At 41.6% G+C, this 19,770-nt stretch overlaps 1 protein-coding gene across 6 annotated transcripts in view; it reads right to left on the reverse strand.

Moving 5' to 3' along the window:
* Fbxw2 (F-box and WD repeat domain containing 2) overlaps positions 1 to 19,770 on the reverse strand; it is a 24,029-nt gene continuing 4,259 nt past the window's right edge. The window contains exons 3-8 of one of the 6 annotated variants that reach the window (XM_021660937.2): positions 18,256 to 18,765; positions 8,045 to 8,239; positions 6,260 to 6,393; positions 3,421 to 3,507; positions 1,997 to 2,166; positions 1 to 607 (exon numbers count right to left, since the gene is read on the reverse strand). In XM_021660937.2, coding sequence (XP_021516612.1) covers positions 319 to 607; positions 1,997 to 2,166; positions 3,421 to 3,507; positions 6,260 to 6,393; positions 8,045 to 8,239; positions 18,256 to 18,745 — 1,365 coding nt within the window. In that variant the 5' untranslated portion in view covers positions 18,746 to 18,765 and the 3' untranslated portion in view covers positions 1 to 318. Of the gene's footprint in view, positions 608 to 1,996; positions 2,167 to 3,420; positions 3,508 to 6,259; positions 6,394 to 8,044; positions 8,240 to 18,255; positions 18,770 to 19,770 lie in introns of all 6 variants that reach the window. The other 5 variants (XM_021660938.2, XM_021660939.2, XM_060390004.1 and 2 more) reach the window with 5 other exon arrangements.

Here is a 19,770-nt window from a genome sequence, read left to right on the forward strand (position 1 = left end):
TTTTAGTGAGTCATTTAACCTTCTTTACTCAATATTCCACTCAGAAAGATAAATCCAAAAATGCAACCTCTTATACTGACCAACATAACTAAGTACAAATGAAGTCAATGGTGTATCCCCTTAGCATGCTGCAGTGTATGTCAGTAAAAACAAGCCCTCCCCGCCCCAGCCCTGGCAAACAGATAAATGATTGTGCACTGCGTGATGATACCTTTAGGTGAGAACTTTGGTTCATGCAGTTGGCTGCTACACAGACGTTGCACCCAAAACCCGCAGCCCTGGCACCCAAAGTCAAGTCAATGGTGGTAGCTCTTGGTTTCAGCCATGTTCCTTCCACAAGACCAGGTGAATACTGTGGTCAGGCATGCTGGTGGCAAAGACTAAGCCTGTGTCATTGTGCCCATCTAGTCCATTCAGCCAGGATGATTCGCCTGCCAGGAAGCTGGAGCCTCTCTTTGATTTCCTGTATTCTGGCAGAGGCCAGCGGCTAATTAGGGTCTCTGTCCTCAAGTCCATGATGTATAGGTAGTGGTTGTCAAACAGCAGGGCAAAGACATCTCCAAAGCCAAGCAAGGCCAAGTTCGCTACCTCAGGTGTCTTGATGACCCTACGAGGAGGAAAGTTTGGGGTCATGAGGCAGAAGGCATCTTTGCTGTAGCCACCTAAAACTCCCAAGCCACTAAGAATTTTTGATAAAAAGAAAACTGAAGACAAAGATCAGCCACTTATAAAAAGGAGGGGCAAGCAGAGGCAAGGTGGGGTTTGATCAGTTTGTAAAAACACAGAATATCCATCCGGGCCTGAAAGATCTAACAGATGAACTGAACATTCTCATTTTAAAAACCATTTTATTTAATCATTGCATTCTTATTTTAAGACATAGGAACTGAAGCCCAGGCAGGGATTCAAAGTCCTATCAATTACGAATGAAAACTAGAGAGATGGAACTCAAAGTCCTATGAGTATAATAACCAGATCCCATATAAGCTGACTTTGAATTTGTCATTTATAAAAACAGTAACAGCAATGTTCAGTCTATTCTATTCTATTCTATTCTGTTCTATTCTGTTCTGTTCTATTCTGGGTTTCCTGAATTACTCTATGGAATACTAACTAAACTGTTAATAGGGCGTGCAGTTCTAGAGACTACACCCAAACACGCCAACGTAAACTTCAATTCCTAGGAAGGATCAACAGTATTCAGTGGGACACAAAACTGTCATTGAAACAGATCATGAAATTTCTTTGGAGGAAATGAATCCTAGTTTAACTGGTTACTAGTCAACATGAGGCCACTTACTGACTAGACTACTGGAAGTCAGGACCAAATAACAATGTATAAGTGCAACTGACAATGAAGTCGAATTTAAAATATTAGATCTGGCTGGGTATGGTGGCGCATGTCTTTAATTCTAGCACTTGGGAGATAGAGGTGGATTCCTAGGTTCGAGACAGAGAAACCCTGTCTTGAATTCCCCCCCGCCAAACACACACAAAATAGACCTAAAGGAGGTTGGAAAGGTCTTCCTATCTATGCCTCTCATTCTCCAGAAAACAGGTCTTGAATCCTATAAGGGAAGAAGGGGCTTACGATTCAGAGTAAGGGAGGGGTGAGTTTTGATCTTCAGGTTTCACTGTATGATATTTTCTTACTTGCTTCTTTTTTTTGTTTTGTTGTCTGAGACAGGGCTTCTCTGTGCAGCCTTGGCTGGCCTGGACTCACGCTGTGAACCAGGCTGACCTCAAACTCACAGAGATCCGCCTGCCTCCTGAGTATTGGTATTAAAGGCATGCTCCACCATGCCCAGCTTCTCCCTTGCTTCTACAACATTTGCCTGAGTGCTATACTTAATATATAACCCTGTTGTTAACTGATGTAGTGCTTTCCAAAAGAAGACACTGACTGCACACTCAAGATATTTAGTCTCCTCTTTACACTGCTGAACTCTACAGACTTTCAAAGGCAGAGCACATGGCCGGCCCAAGGAAACATTACCTGAGAATATCATAACTGGCAAAGTCCCACTGGTACAGACCAAGGGCTGAACTACAGACAATGTACTTTCCATCAAAATGAAGTCTTGGCTGCAGGCAGATACTTCTATCTTCAGAGACAGACAACGTCTTTAAGCACTTACAATTGATTTCTCTTCCAATTGGCCAAATCTAAAACAACAACAAAAACAAAAGGAAGATGATTACTAAAGAAATGCTAGTGCTTCTACAGTGTTGCTTGAAGAAAAAGTGTGGTACCTGCTAATGGGCACAAAGGAAATACAGTGCCAAGACTCCTATTTCAGTCAAGTCATAGGCTTTAAGCCTGCCTATGTGATCATAGGTAAAATATTTAACCTTTTTGACTGAAGATAATGCTCACCAGAAAGGTGGTTTAAAATTTCAATGAAAACATGAGTGTCTTGTAAATTGTTGGAAACTGGTGAAATGCCAACAAATGGTTGGCAAATGGTTAAAACAAAGTTTCTTTATTATGGCTTAGATCTAAGAACTGAGGAAGGTAGGAGGTATAAGCCTTACAAGAAGAGTCTAAGTGCTTAGGATGCTAAGGCAGGAGGATTGCAAGTTTGAGGTCAGTCTGGGCTACATGGCTGAGCCCTCTCAAAGTATAAAAACAAGGAACAGTAGGAAGTGTGGGAAACGACTTTATTCTTTCTCTTTTGTATGTGTACAAGCCACTGTTCTTACACAGGTGTGAGTTCATGTGAAGCCTGAGGTTGCTGTTGGTTGTCTTCCTCGGTCACTGTCTACCCTATTTTCTGAGATAGGGTCTCTCACAGAACCTGCAACTCACCAGTAAGTCCCAAGGATCCTCTTATCTCTGCCTCCCCAGCAGTGGATTACAGGTGTGCTCCACCATTCCTAGCCTTTTAAATGGATGCTGGAAATCAAAACTCAGGTACCGATTCTCACCAGCCTCCTGGATTTACTTTATTTACAAATTATAGAAACTGCCCAGCATACAGAGGAAGGAATCATAACAATTTTCAGTTGGTTTAAGATGCCTTGAATTGTTGGGCAGTGGTGACACACATCTTTAAGGGGAAGCAAAGGCAGATGGTTCTCTGAGTTGGAGGCCAGCCTGATTTACAGAGTACAAGGACAGCCAAGGCTACACAGTGAAACGTTGTCTCTGGGGGGTAAGATTGGGGGGGTGGGAGATGACTTCGACTAAAACATTTTCCTGGCAATAGTCCTCCCTTTTTAGGTTTTTCTTTTTTTTTAATTTTTAATTTTATGTGCATTAGTGTGAAGGTGTCAGGTCCCTTGGAATTGGTGTTACAAACAGTTATGAGCTGCCATGTGGGTGTGAAGAGCAGACAATGCTCTCAACCACTGAGCCATCTCTCCAGCCCCACCTCTGTAGTTTTTATATGAGATAAATTATGGAGGGAGAAGACTTACCTTGATCTCATATTTGTCCGCACTTAAGAGGATGTAGTCTCCAGGGCTGTGCAAGAGAGACTTGACTTTGCACTTCTGCAAAACCACCTATAAGCATAAACATCTACATTATACAAAGACCCTTTCACTTTGTTCCTATACTACTTTTATATTGTTTTCAGATTAAAATAAGGAAGAGTTTGAATTGATAATAGAACTATATAATGTGGAACTCCTAACATTTTTACTACAACCATATTGTTACTAACTGAATCTCAATGATACTGTCCTTTATTTTTTTTCCTTTCTCTCTTTTTTCCTTTTTTGTTTTTTTCAGACAGTTTCTCTGAACTCTATAGGCCAGTCTAGCTTCCAACTCAGAGATCTGTCTGCCTGTGCCACTGCCACCTGGGGGAGCATGTAATCTTATCTTTAGTTTGGAAGTACTAATATTAGGACCAAAGTGTGGACTTGGATATATCATGGTGAAATACTTGCCTGGTATGCACAAGGCCCCAGTTTGACATCCAGTAATGCATTCTCTTTATTATTTATTACTGCTCTTATTAGACACAGACACACATGCATACACACACATAATGCAACTTAAATGTAAGGAGCCTACTGTGGTAGTATATGCTTTAATTCCAACATGTGGAAGGCAGAAACATGCAGATCTCTGTGAGAACAAGGTCAGTATGGTATACATAGTGAGTCCAGGTCAATCAGGGCTACCTAAAAAGACCCAGTCCTTAAAAGTAAATAAACAAGGAACAGATCTGTTTTCATGATTATGTGTACCATAAGGGAAAAAGTAGCAGACTCAGGTAAGAATCTACTAAGCTGTTTTTCAGTTATTTTTAAGATATGAAGCAAAATGGCCATTACCTTACTTCATATAAATGCAGTGAAGATCAAATAGAACCATGCAAACAATATTAACAGAAAAAGGCAAGATTCCATAGCACTTAGGGTTACCTGTTATTTTTAGGTCCTAGTAATCTTTAAAATAAATCAGCACACTCAGAGGCCTGAGCTATTGATGCAGCTAGACTTGGCAGACCTGCTGGCATGCATCAGGCACCTCTGCTCAGTTCTACCCCGTATCTCCTTTAAGGTGTGTAAAAATTTAATATAGATGACAGAGTTGAGGTCATGAAAAGAGGAGGAAGGAACGTGTACCCATCACAGGCAGAATCCTGTTAGGGTTGCCAGTAACATACAACTTCTCTGTTCAACAAATGACTATATCCAGCAGTTACCTATCTTTTCACAAATTACCCTGTCTTTACATTTACCTATTCAGAGGAAATTTTAGATTGCCCACCCAACCGAAAATCTGGCAGAGACCTGATTCTTTCTCCTTTTTTGGGGGTGATGGTGGTGGTGGTTCCAAGCAGGGTTTCTCTGTGTAATACAGCATTAGCAGTCCTGAACTCACTTTGTAGAGCAGGCTGGCCTTGAACTCACAGAGATCCGATGGCCTCTGCCTCCCAAGTGCTGGGATTAAAGGCATGTACTACCATGCCTGGCTTTCTTTCTTTCTTTTTTTTTTTTTTTTTCTAACCTACAATGAATGAGTAACTTCAGGTGGCTTTATCTTTTCTTAATTTGCATTTTTAATAATATTAAAAAAAAAGTTGGACTGGGTAAGGGGCAAAAGGGTGGAGCCCAGAATTTTACCTTTATTAACAGTCACCTAGGGGAAAGGCATTCAATCAAACCCCAAACATTAGGCCCCTAAGGGCTGTGGTATAAACCCCAGGCTCAAAGGGATAAATCAGGAAGACACCCAGAACCTGGGGTGAGAATGGGGGTGAATGCCCTAGGGGAGAGGAGGGTCAGGACATTTCTAATTTCCAGTAGTTTTCCCACTACATTTCTAGTATCTACCAACCTTAATAAGATGACTGCAGTGGCCTTCTTCAGATGCTTTCCTATCCCGAGCACATATATATGAACCATACTCTCTGAAATGCTCTATAGGTTCCTTCCACAGCAATCCCTTATTCCACTTGTTTGCCATTCTCAAAAAGCTTTTTCTAATTAGTTCCTAGACTTTCTTATATTACGCTATACTTCTCCTTAACAGAACTTAATTACACAGTTATTTGTGACATTAGTACTTAATAACCATAAAATCCATTAGCTCAGGTCTATTTTGTTTACTCCTCCAACATCCCCAGCCTCTTAGAAAATAGCACAATGAGCTTAATTAAGAAAAGTGTGTTTGCATAACATATCTGTCACTAATACTACTTTTGAAACATCACAATTTTGTTTTGAAAACATCACAGTATTCTGTTAAAGACTCATTTCTCTTCTTTGCCCCCCGCATATTTTTGTCATGGTGGTACTGGCTTGATTGAGTACATGGTTCTCACACTGAGCTACACCTAGCTCTTTCCTATCTCACATTTTGCAAACGCCACTTTTGTTTTTTTGTTTTTTGCTCAGTCATTGGTGTTTGTGTGTGGGTGGGTGCCTGCTAGTAATTGTGAAGATCAAACCCAGAGCCTTATGCTGAGCAAACACTCTACCACTGAGCTATAGCCCTAACTTTCAAACACCCATTTTTCAAGATGAAAATTATAATCTGAATCAAAGAGGGTATCTTTCTGCAGCCCAGGGCTGGCCTTGTACTCATGGTATTTCTGTGTCAGCCTTTTAAGTGCCAGAATTACAGACATGTACCAGATTATCTAAGTGGTTTTTACATGCTGGTCACTAGTGTATACCACCGTGCTCCATGAGTGCATCTATTCCACTATAATTCATCTACAATATACATGAGGTCTACCATTCTCCACTCCCCACCAGTCAGGAGCCTGACACCAAAGATAGTCCTTGGTCTTCCTACCTTGGTGACCCATTCAGTATGCCCAGTGAGTGTGTTCAGGCATGTCCCAGCAGATAAAGCCCATACTTTCACAGCGAAGTCCGCAGAGCCACTCACCAAAATATCCAGTTCATCACTGTAGTCCACACTGAACACTAGTGCACACAACACAATCAAAGTTAAAACACACTTCACTGTCAATGGATCTTTGTAAAAACAATAATTTATTCTCCTAACTGTCCAAATATATAACTTCCTAACCAGAGCACATTAAAAATTGAGCTACTAAATCAGCAATTTTATGATACAAAGAAAATCTTTTCCAAAACAATTATTATTATAGTTTGTCCTAAGGTTTAAAAAACTTTGAAAATAACTCGGCGAACACTCTCTTCTATTTGCATCAGCTTCAGTGTAATGGAAATTTTAGGACTGTCTGTTTGACATCACACACACTAGTTTATGGGAAAACACCTTTTAAGATCTGATACTAAGGGGATAATGTAAAGAAAGCTGCAGAACAGAACTCAGGCTCCAGAAAAGACAGGGAAGAGACAAACAAGGATCTTGGAGGTCAGACTTAGTCATTCCTTCAGCAGTGTTTAAATTTCTTGAAGTTGCACACCTAGGAACTATTACTAGCTCAGGACAAATTAATTTATTCAGTATTTGTTTTTAAATGTTTACCAAACTCAAAAGGATACTGGGGACCTAAGAGGCTCCTCTTTCCTTCTAGAAACTCTGAGGAACAACTTTTGTTTTTGTTTTTGGGAAGAGGTTACTCTTGCTAGAGAAACACTGAAGAAACTAACTACCCAGAGCTATCAGAGAGGATTTCAGAGAAGATACAATGGAGATAGGACATGTAGAATGTGTACAGCTTATTAAGAAAATAAAAAAATCCGCCAGGCAAAGGGGACAGCAAAGGCATGGGTTAAAAGCCATAGCAGCAGAACATTTTCAGAGGTAAGGAATAAAATTACCTCGAAGCTGTGGCGTCCTTATGTCATGCAGTATTACTCTGTTTAATGGACGCGATCTGTGCTAAGCCATAGACTTTTTTGTTTTGTTTTGAGACAGAGTTCTCTGTGTAGCTCTGGCTGACCTGGAATTCACTTAGGCCAGGTTGGCCCAAAACTCAGAGCTCTACCTGTCTCTGCCTCCCAAGTGCTGGGATTGAAGGCATGCACCACTACACCTGACTACAAGCCATTTCTAAAACAAGTAAGAGTATATTAAAAAATTAAATATGAATTTAATTGTGGGGGTAGTTTTAGGAAAACAGATTTTAAAAACTACTCAGCATCAGGTACAAAATAAGGTACTCAGGACATAAGAGTAAACAAATATAGGTGGAGTGTACTAGAAGTCTGCTCATAAACACTGCATTCTAGAACAAATTTCTTTTATGTTAGCCCCAGGACATTGTGTGCTACTCACTTAGCAGTCAAGCACTAACTGGATGTACTCTGAAGATCATACAATCTGTGAACTACCTTCTGCCTAGGGATTTTTCAGCTCTAAATCTATAAATGCAGTGGTCCGAATGTCTAAGTGTGACAGTATGGAATTCACTAAAAGCAAATGTGCTTTTAGTGCAATATGAGAAACATGAACTGGTAGTGAAGGACAGCTACTTCTCCAGCACACAGGTACAAAAGTAACTGAAATGCAGAGAAATCGCTGCAGTGGTTAAAAAGAGAAAATGGCAGGTTAGAGTAAGCAAGCAAGCAAAAAAAAAAAAAAATTACAATTAAGAGGCATGGCTAAAATAATTATAAAGACTCTTGAAAAAGGAGAACACACCAGCCCCTGTGTGCCCCCGGAAGTGCTGGGTCCTGGCTCCGGAACTCCATTCCCAGCAGGCCACGGTGTTGTCAAAGGAGCCTGTCACAAGTTTCTGTTCATCGAACTTCACAGCTGCACAAGTGTGGGTCTGGATGCCATAAACACACTGCCCTGTGTTTACGTCCCACAGCTTTGCAGACAAGTCATCTGACCCTTGAAGAGGAAAAACCAGGAAGGTTAGAATGATCTAGACACCTTACAGAAGGAAAGTCAACCCCCCCAAAGAGGCTCTCCATAATCCCCTCTGTGATAGTTTTGCTTTAAGGCTAAGAAAATTGAAGCCACAGGATAACGTTTGCTTGTTGGGCCTCAAAACGACATTAAGTTTCCTAGCACAGGACCAAGCTTGTTGTCTTCCCCTCAATAATCTGGGCTATAGAAGGATCTTAAAGCATCCCCTCGTGCTTCCACTTGAAACATTTTATCAATCTCTGACTGTTAGAACTTTGAGATTTGCCTGGGTTCATCTTACCTATGGCTATGTGCTTACACTTACATGCTTGTCCACTCACTAACCAACAGTGCCAAGTTATACAGAATGCTGACTAGGAAAGCACAGTGCATTTTAAGAGGGAACAAAGTTAAGCCTCAGATCATGGGTAACTTACAAAAGCTAACTGGTAATTTCTTGAGCTATCTTGAAAGATGTCAAAGGAACCTCAATGAATATTAGGGATAAATTACCCACAGACATAGCAACTCAAAAAGAGCTTAAAATCTGTAGGAAAAAAAAAATGGTTTTATTTCTGTCTGTAGGGAGTGGAGCAAGCCCTGAGTGATTGAAGTCCTGAATGAATGTGTATTTTGACAAGAACAAGGCCGTCGATGACTCCAAGACCAATTGGCCCATGTTGTAAACTGGCAAAACATACACACATGGGCCAGGCTAAAAGGGCCAGCAAAGCTTTCCTTGGGAATATGAATGCTTACAAACGACTGATCAATGTGTGATGAGACTAAGAACTGCAGCTTCTTCCTCTCAGCTGTTTACAGTCTGAGACAGCCTAAGACACCTCCTACTGAGGTTAAGTAACCATCCATTAGAACCCCACCAGATTCCATCTTCATGGTTTGTGTATGTTTTCTTTCTTCAGGGCTCGGCCTCAAGGACATAGGACACAGCATGGCCTCTGATGAAAAGGTTACACTAATAATGGTAGTAACTCAGGACTGAACTTTAAGTCTGCAATACCAGATATTAAATACCAACTACAAAATCTCTCCCTCAGGGACTGGAGATGTGGGTCCAAGGTTCAGAGCAAATACAATTCTTGCAGAAGACCAGAGTTGAATTCCCATTGTCCACATGGTGGGCAACAACCATCTGTAACTCCAGTTCCAGGGGATTTGATGCCCTCATTTGGCTTTCAAACATACCAAGCACACATGTGACATAGACATAGGTGAAGGCAAAACTCACACACAGTTTTAAAAAAGTAAATTGGAAAAAAAAAATCCAGCAGGGCAGTGTTGGCACATGCCTTTGATCCCAGCGCTCAGGAGGCAGAGGCAGAGGCAAGTGGATCTCCAAGTTCAAGGACAGCATGGTCTACAGATCAAGCTCCAGAACAGCCAGGGCTACATAGAGAAATCCTGTTTCAAAAACAAAACAAAAAAAGTTCACCTCTAGTTAAAAGCCAGTGTTTCAGAGGATGGCTTAAATAACCATTCCTTGCAAAGGATCATGGGCAAGACTTCACATAGAGCTATTTAGATCTCCATGTCCCCATTCTATAAAATAAGGGGTTAGGCTTGCTGATGGTTTGTGATGGACACGGGAGACTTTCAGGATCACCAAGGGATCTTTATTGGAACACACAGTGCACTGAGGACACAGCTGAGTGACTGCCTAGCAGGTTATGAGTTCTACCTCAACAGGACAGAAAAAGAAATAAACTTACAAAGACAAATCCCACACAAACAGGAAGCTAAACAAACTCTAGGGTTGTGGAACTAAAACTGTAATCTTAGAAAAGTTGTCAGGCAAATCTTGATCATCAATAACACTCTTGAGAACCAGAAGTTGGCAACAGTGTACCTGTCAGAGATGACATATAATTTGTCTTCTAATAGTTGTCAAAAGTGTTAATACTTCAACATGTAACAAAGTATTAACATGACACTATTTGTTCTTTTATTTTCCAAGTCTTAGTTCTGGTATTTCTCATTTCATACCTCAATCTGAATAAGCCATAGCTCAAGAACCCAATAGAGCCTGTGGCTCCTGCGTGGCACAGCAGAACACAGAAAGATTGGGGTCCTTCTGATCTACTGCCAGTGTTTAACTGATATTCCATTCAGTTAACAGAAGGCAGGAGCCTCTGCTCTCATGGCCCTTAGTCTGACAGGTAGATAAGCAGTATCATTCACACAGTCAGTAGTGGCAAACCCAAAACACCACAGCAAGTGCATGAGCATAAAAGAAATTTCAGATGAAGTCCCCTGGGATTACAGCTGTGCATCATAACAGGCAGGTGGAATGCAACATGCCTCAGGCTCCGGCACAACTGGCTCTTCAACTATTCTCCAGTTCTATGTTTAAGCCAAGTTTAAAATCTTTAAAGATTTTATGGTTTAAAAAACTTTCAGAAGCTAGCAAGATGACTCAGCAGGTGAAGGTGTTTGCTGTTCAAGCCTGGTGACCTGAGTTCAGTCCCTAGAACCATGTAAAGGTGGGAGGAGAGACTCTCAACGCCACAAAGTTGTCCTTTGGCATCTATATACACACACTTAAAATTTTTAAGGCTTATTTTTATGTGTGTATGGTTGTTTTCCCTGAATGTATGTCTGTGCGCCAATGCCTATGGAGGCCAGAAATGGTTGCTGGATCCCTTGGAACTAGGAGTTGCAGATACGGTGAGCTACCATGTGGGTCCTGGGAATTGAACCCAGGTCTTCTGTAAGAGCAAGTGCTCTTAACCACTGAGCCACCTTTCCATCCCCCAAATAATTGAGAGACAGAAACAGACAGACAGACATAAGGGGCAGGGGAGAGAGGGAAATAAATCTAAAATTAAAATATGAATAAGTTAATGTGGCCAAAAAAAAGTAAATTTTGAGGGCTGAAGAGATGGCTCAGGGATTAAGAGTAGTTGATGTTCTTGCAGAGACCTGGGGTTCAGCTCCCAGCACCCCCACATGGCAGCTGACAACTATAACTCATCCTAGGGTATGTGACACCCTCTTCTGGCTCCTATAGGCGCCAGGACAAATGTGGTACACATATGTGGTACACATACATACAGGAAAACACCCATACACATAAAAGAAAAAAAAGTTTCACTATTCCAGCTATTTGCTATGTTACTCTTGTATTTTTCTCTCTAGTCTTGAGTACTCTTTCCAAATACCTTGGGAATTTCCACTTATATATACAACAGGTAAATAAATTTAGTTGATCCCAAACTGAACTCCTTTTATTATCTCAAATCCACTGTCATTTTCTAACCTTGCTTTTAATACTATACTGCGCTCTCAGAAAACAGAGCTTGAAATGCCAGCCACTTTCTGACATCTGTTCTTGACAAATAATCAATTCCCTATCAGGTTCTGTCAAGTCTAATGGCTGCTCTTATACTCAACTGTTCCTTTTTAGTTTTTGAAAAGCACACTTCCCCTTAGTATCCTATTTCTACACTGGTTTAGCCTGACCTACACTGTAATGGGTCAGTAAACTTGGAAGCTCAGAGCCTAAGTAAGGGCCCTGAAAGAGATCTGGGTGGCTGTCTCCTAAGGGAACATTTCAGAAATTGTCACAATGGTGGGGCTAAGGGACATTACTGGCATCAGCTAGGCAGAGACCAAGAATGCTACATACCCTGCAATGTGTAGGGCAATGCATAACAGAACTGTCTTCCACGTTGCAAGGCATTCATAATGGTAAACCTGGAAACTAGAGGACCTGAACTGAAGAATTCTAAGCTGGAAAAACATGTACCAGGGAAGTTTATTCACCAATGCATAGAGTCTACCACAGCTAAGGCAGAAAGGGACCAGAGGTAGAACTTGTAAGCACTGTCTGTATTGTGTTGATTTTGCAGGGATGCAGAATGCAAGAGTTAATTGGGTCACAGAAATTCAGCAAAAGGTTCCAGAAAAAAATGTTGAAGCATTTTGTGGAAGGGTCTGATTTTCCTGCTGGGAGGCCTTCAGAAGCCATCCCCACACATAAGAAATACCCATGTTAGATACTAGAGAATCATAGGGGTTCCAGCCAGGCACACTCCTGGATGTTGGGTTCTGTACTGTCCTGTCAAACTGCAGGCAGGGAAACAAGGCAAACGGGGGTGACGTTCTTTCTGGAGAAAGCCGTACTGAAAGCTCCTGTACCACAGTGAGTGGGAGACATCCAATAAAACAAACTAATGTTCCCCAGTGTTTTAACCACACTTTCCCTACAGGAATTACTTGTTCCTCTGAAAAATAAAGTTTCGCTACAACACTTTAACTAGCTTTTCTTTTTTGGTGGGGGTGGAGTTGGGGCTTAAATTAAAAAAAAAAAAAAAAAAAAAAAGACTGCTCATTCAAGGCTAGTGTTTTACAGAGCTACACCCTCAGTCACATCTTACTGGAGCTGTTACAGCTCTCATTTTCTCATTCAATCCAGGTTACAACAGAGCTACTGTTCACAGGCTAAACATTACTTAGCCACAGTATTTTACATTTCACAAAACTCTGGACTTGAGGCTTCCCTTGCAAAGTCCGAATGAGCCACCACACCTGAATCCTGCACGGTAATGACGCACTGCAGTGGAGCAGAGGCTGCGCTCTGGAAAGGCAAGTATTGTGACTTGGCAGTCCTCGGGGAGACTTTCACCTATATTAAGTCATCTTCCTGATGGAGCATGTTTACCCTCTGAGCCAAGAACTGCCCTGCTTCTCTCAGGTGTGCTCCCATACTGTTTCTTTAATGGCAGATATTTCATAAATAAGTAGCTATTGACTGTCACAAAGTACACTAGGTTCCTCTCTCATCATCTCAGAAATAAACTGCACAACAAAAGGAGAATTAGCTCTCTGCACACCAGACAACTGTTAGCCATCAATCACCCTTTTTGTAATAACTATCTCATTGCTTTCTCAAGGTGCTAATCTGAGAGTCTCCATATACTGCCAAATTCAGGATTCCACAATTCTCCCACAGTGAAAACTCAAGTTCGTACAAAACAAAAAGGGTAGGACAGAGAGCTCAGTGGTTAAGAATGCTTAGTGCTTCTAGAAGACAGAATTTGCTTCCCATAATGGGTATTCACAATTGCCTATAACTTCAGCTCTAGGGAATCTGACACCCTCTTCTGGCCTCCCTAGGTCTCACACACATGCACATAAATAAAAATTTTTAAAAAGGAAAACAGTAACAGGAACACATATATAATTCTCCAACATATTTCTCTCACCTGTAAAGTCCCAGGCATGCTGCCATTAGAAATTTCAAATTAAGCTGGGTGATGGTTTACACCTTTAATCTCAGTACTTGGAGAGGCAAAGGCAGGTGGATCTCTGACTTTGAGGCCAGCCTGGTCTACGGAATGAGTTCCAGGACAACCAGGGCTGTTACACAGAGAAACACTATCTAAAAACAAAAACCCTCACCATAACCTGCACCCCACCACCACCCCCAAAAATAGAAAATAGAAAAAAAGAAAAAGCTATAGGCAATTATGAAGACAATTCACCTGTGCCAATATTTAATAAGTAGTGTCATGTCAATACCATATCTTAATCTAAAAACAGACAAACCCTGCTACAGACTTATAAAAATCATTACAACTAGACAGGAGTGGTGGTACATACCTGTAATCCCAGCACTCTGGGAGGCAGAGGCAGGCAAATCTCTGTGAGATTCGAAAACAGCCTGGTCTACAAAGTAAGTGCAGGACTGCCAAGGCTACACAGAAACTTCTATCTTGAAAAACAAAACAAAAAAACAAAGGGGGGGAGGACATTACAACTACAAAATCAAAAGTAGAGAAAAATGGATCGTAATGTTCCAAAAATCAAAACTTGCAAGGAAAACACAAAGCTTGAAGCAAGCTTTAACCATGAAATGCCTTACTCAAATGACAAACTGGAAAAGTGCTTGGCATTTCAGAAAATGAATCTAATCTTGAGAAGTTACTTATTTCTTAACTATTTAAAGATAATGAGATTGATTCTTACTAGATTAAAAGCCTGGCTTCTGAGGGCACAGTAGTGATTCAGCATATGTGTAAAGACACTAAACAGAGAATCATTCACATTTGTAGAACTGACAATTCTCTTCAGCCTCTGTCACAAAGTAAATAATCCAAACAAGGAAAAAAGCATGCAAACAAATGTTCACAAAGCAGAAACATGAATATATATTAACATGAAGATAGCTACATATTTATACAAAGGACCAGCTAATCCTTTTTAAAAGTGAAAATGATATAGTTTTGGCACTCCAGAAATATAAAATGTCCTAGATCGAAAAATGAATATGGACACCCCGGGAAGGAATTATTATATTACCCGTTGAAATGTGCTGCCTAAGGTGGATCTCTCTGAGTTCAAGGCCAGCTTAGTCTACAGAGTGACTTCCAGGACAGCCAGGGCCACACAGAAAAACCCTGTCTTGAAAACAGAAAACAAAGTGCTACCTAAATGTGGACAGATATCACTTCCATTATAATTCAATAGTAACACAAAACTTAAAACTTCAACAATTGTGTACATATAATGTATATTAGATGGGTGCACTGTCAATGTGTTTTGCTTAAGCTTGTTAAAAGTATAATCTGAGATTGAGGGCTCTCCTATTCCTTACTCCAGTGTGGTAGTTTGAATGAGACTGGACTCCAAAGGCTCATGTAATTAAATACTTGGTCCCCAGTTGGCGGAACTGCTTGGGAAAGATTAAGTGTGGCCTTGGAGGAGGAATATCACTGGAGGTGAGCTTTGAAAATGCCCATGCCATTCCCAGTTACCTTTCTCTACCTCATGCTGTCAGCTACTGTTCCAGTATCATACCTGCCCACCTGTCTTCTACTGTGGCCCAACCATGGTCATGAACTCTGGACCCATGGGTCCCAAATTAAATGCTTTCTCTTATGTTGCTTTGGCCGTGGTGTCTTACCACAGCAATAGAAAAAGTAACTAAGACATCCAACACATATATTTCAAGTGTCCTCTAAGGCACCCTGTCCAAGAACAAGGTGACCCACCCCCCCAACTCTGTAACTGGGAGAAGAAAGCGAAACAAAACAACAAAAAACCCCACCACAAAACAGCAAAGTTATTTGTTGGGGGTTGGTCTGATGCTTGTATGTTGATGCTGGTTGCTGGCCCTTTAGATCTGATTACTTCCCAGATACACTTATTCTTGTTGTGTAAACCTGCCAAAGACATTATACCTGATTGGTTGATTAAACCAATTCCTGGGCAGGGCAGAATGGGACAGGCATGGCTAAGGTTCCCCATGAGAACTGCAGAAATGGACACAAAGAAATGAAGGAAGACACCACCATGGATGGGTAAGAATGGAGAAGAAACCACATGGGCTGGGAGGAAGGGCTCCAATAATGGCATGAAAAGGCCCAGATGAAAATACAAGCACATATCTTGGGATTATGGATGAAAGGTATCACAGATAGGAATGATTAAGGTGGATGGCATTGGATTGGGGCCAGGAGATGGATGATGAGGTTATTGAGATAGTGTAGGTAGAAATGTCTGTCTGGCCCAAGGTAATAAGGCAATTATAAAATCTAACAGGTGTCTGTGTCTTATTATTTGTGATAGAGGGTCAAATAATACTGCCACAATAATTATAGGGCCAATAATAAACACTCATTTAATTTACTACAACAGTTACTACTGTTTATCACATAATATAAAAATGCCTGCAGTTTGGGAATGAGAAGGCAGCAGTTCAGCAAGGGAAGCTTATCCAAGGAAAGAAAACTCAACTGGGAATATAAATGATTGTCTGAATGTCCCTAGTCAGTTTCTTAGGGATGCTAAGTTAGCACCCAATTTGATGATGATGTTTGCTGAAGTCTCACTCTACAGGACTGTTTTAATTGGGAAAGACAGCTGGCTGTCTCAAGGGGGCTTCTCTAGTCGATTTCTGCTGAAGTTTGTAAGCTCCCGATTTGATAGTGTTACCTTGTGTTTGCTCTTCCAGTCAGGCTGCTCCAGTCATCTCTGCTAGATGTCTTAAGTGCTCAACCTGATGGTGTTTTGCTATTTGTTGCTTTGCTGTTTATTCTCTAACCTTTTGTTTACCACAGACTTAATAAACTCATTCAAAACTGAAAGCATTGCTATGATAGATCACTCTTTGGACTGCACAGAACAGCCTGTACCAAGTTTTAAAAACATCCAGCTTGCTGGCAGCATTCGGGAGAGTGGGCCCTGTACCTTCCTTACTTGGGCAGCACAGCAGAGCTGGCCCTGATAGAGTGGATGGCTTGGGTGCAGGGGTGGTGTCTTCTGCCTCCTTGCCTCTGATCACCCAAGACAATTGGAAGAGCTGGCTCTGGGGTCATGAGAGTGGGTGAGCTAGGCCTGTCCCTTGATGGCATCAGTACTCAGGAAGAGCGGCCCCTGTACCTCACCTGGGCAGCAGAGTAGAGCTAGCCTAAGGGCCTGAGTATAGGAGAGCTGTCTCTCACCAGCTCTAGCGCTAGAGAGCCAGCCCTGCACTTAGGCAGGGCAACACAGTGGCCCTGATGGCAAAGGCACAGGTGAGGTTGCCCCAAGAGTGTGAGAGCTGGAAAACTGGCAGCACTTGGGAGAATGAGCCCCGGTGCTTCAACTGGGCAGCACTGTAAAGCTGGCTCTGGAGGTGTGGGTGAGCGGGCTGTAAGGGCATGAGAGTGGGAGAGCTGACCCCACCTCCTGCTGATGGCAGTATTGAGTGGCCCAGCCAGACCAGTGCTGGAGACCTTGCCCTAGTAGTACAGATGCAGGATAGCTGGCAGGCTGACCAGCCCAGTACCAGTCAGGCCTCGATCTAGGACCTTGAGTTGGCCTATCCCAAAACCTACATCATCTTTGAACTGTTAGAGTACAAGAAAGAGTCAGTCCTGCTGAGCCAAAGCTGCAGGATCGCCGCAGCACAAGACAACAACAGGATAACTGGGAGGACTCCAGTGAGGATGCAATACTGATGGTGTGAGAGAGGCCAGAAACCTCAAACCAGACCGATGACTCAATGCAGTGCACATTTACAGGTGAAGATGTGTGGACAGAGGGACATACTGTGGGACACACTATGACACACTACAGCTTCCCTGATGTTGTCTATGCTTTGTTTTGTGTTTGTGTGTGCGTTTTATTTTCTATGGGGGGGGGGGGTTGCAAGGGTGAGGGGACAGGGAAATGAGTGGGGCTAAGGTGCATGATGTGAAACTTACAAAGAATCAATAAAAAGTTCAAAATAAAACAAAACGAGCCAGGTATAGTGGCGTATGACTGTAATCCCAGCACTCAGGGCGGCAAAGACAGAGTTCAAGGCTAGCCCAATCTATAAAGGAAGTCCAGGACAGCCAAGAAAATCCCTGTCTCAAAAAACCAAAACCAAATAAAAACTAAAACCAAAACTATCCAGCTGTCTTTGTTCCCATGTCCAAACTTTTAACATTCATTCTTAGGGTCACAGGATTTTTGAGCAAGGAAGGAATTTGTCCCTTTCCATTTTTTTAAAGGCTGAAAAACAAACATAGATAGGTTAAATAATTCATCTAAAATGTTCTTGCTAGTCCTATAATGGTTTGGCTTTTCTTTTTCTGTCTGTGTAGCCCTGGCTGTCCCAGAACTCACTCTGTAGACCATGCTGGTCTCAATCTCAAGAGATCCGCCTGCCTCTGCCTCCTTAGTGCTGGGATTAAAGACATGCATCACCACCACCTAGTGTAAAATATTTTTTAATGATAAGATAAAAACTAAGAAGCAGTCTACAGTTTTCTGATTCATATTATACTTATGAGAATGTGTAAAGCTTGTCTCATAAATCCTTACAGAAATGGCTCTTTTCCAGAGGGAAGAAGAGCATGAGGGGACAGCTATTCAGAGGAAATTACAAATATCCCGTATAACCAACACTTGCTCTCCTCAAGGCGGATCTTAAAAGGATTAATCCTTGTAAGTTATTAAAGAAAAAGACCACTGCTTCCCCTCCCCCACAACTCTTCCAGGTCCCTTACCTGTACAGAGAAGTCCATCTTTGTAGTAAAGTGCATACACTCTGGCACTATGTCCAATTAATGATGAGGTCTCAAAGGCTTCATGATCCTCCAGTTGCTTCATCCTCAAAATAGCCTTCAAGTAAACCTTCTTCCAGTGCAATGCGTCCTGAACAGAATCATCTATCTGCCAGCCCAAATTTTTACACGCAGTCTGCCACACCTCTGTACAGGCACTTATCACCTTATTCCACTGCTTAGAGACTAGGCAGCATGTGAGTAAAGTCTGAGGATCGAGCCATTTTAGCAAATAAAAACTGAGCTCCAGGGGAAGGAGTTTGAGGAAGTCCCGCTTGAGGAGGGTCTCCAGGCTATTGGAGAGATGCCTGAGTTGGACTGCCCCACTCAGACTAATCAGGTGGTCCAGAGTTTCATTTTTCTGCAAGTCCGTCAGAGAAAGAAATGTAACAGAAATGTTATCAAGCCATGTCTCAAAGTCCTTTCTCTCCATAAGGTTATGGAAATATTTACCTGTGGCACATCAAAATATTGTATTAGTTCTGTTCAAAAAATTGTTCAAGCAAGACTGCTAATAAATGAAGTATTAAAAATTAGTGAAAAATTGGCATTGCAATTTTATGCTTAATTACTTTATAGTTAATAAACTATATCTGAAAGTTTTCATGCACACAAAAGAAAACACATCTAAGAAAACATTTTAACAAATCAAGATACTGTAAATGTCAAAGGAACTTATGTCAGTATGTGACCTGCTTTTTGAAGTCATGCCACATGCATTGCCACCAAACAGATCCACAGAACATTCATTCATAAAGAGTGTATTCTAGTCTACATACAACCTTCCATCTAAACCATTACAAAACTGCTTCCTTACTAAATACATTCTATTTGGGAAATCAAATCACAAAAAACAGTACCAGGATGTAATACAATCAAAGTAAATCTCTGGAGCTGTGACCTCTGCATCGGTTACGCTTGGTATAACATGATCTGCCACCCCAAATCACAAAACTAATGACTTGGTATTATAAGAGATGTTGAAGCAAAAAGATGTGAAGAAAAAAGAAAAACAAACGTGTACTAAGATGTGTGCCGCAGGTATTCTGGAGTTCCATCTCTCCTACAGTACTGTCTGCTATGACATGGATTACTAAAGACTATATGCAATTTGCTTTTTAAGCCTTACTTAAGCTAGTGACAGCTCTTAAATGTGTTCCCTAGAGAGCCATGAGGGTCCTCGCAGCCTACAAGATGAAGCAGATTAATAAACCCCACAATGCTGGCACAGTGGAACATGCCTGCAATCCTAGCCTCAGAGGCTGCCCTCAGGGATCACCAAGTTGGAGACCAACCTGGGCAACATTGCAATACCACATTTTAAATATACAAAGCAAAAAATAGTCATCTGAATGCTCACAAAAAAAACCCATGTTGACAGGCACGGTGGTGCATGCCTGTAATCCCAGCACTCAGAAATCAGAGGAAGGTGGATTTTTGTGAGTTTTAGGCTAGCCT

This window comes from Meriones unguiculatus, chromosome 8 (genome assembly GCF_030254825.1).
Source record: "Meriones unguiculatus strain TT.TT164.6M chromosome 8, Bangor_MerUng_6.1, whole genome shotgun sequence".
In the NCBI taxonomy this organism is placed as follows: Eukaryota; Metazoa; Chordata; class Mammalia; order Rodentia; family Muridae; genus Meriones; species Meriones unguiculatus.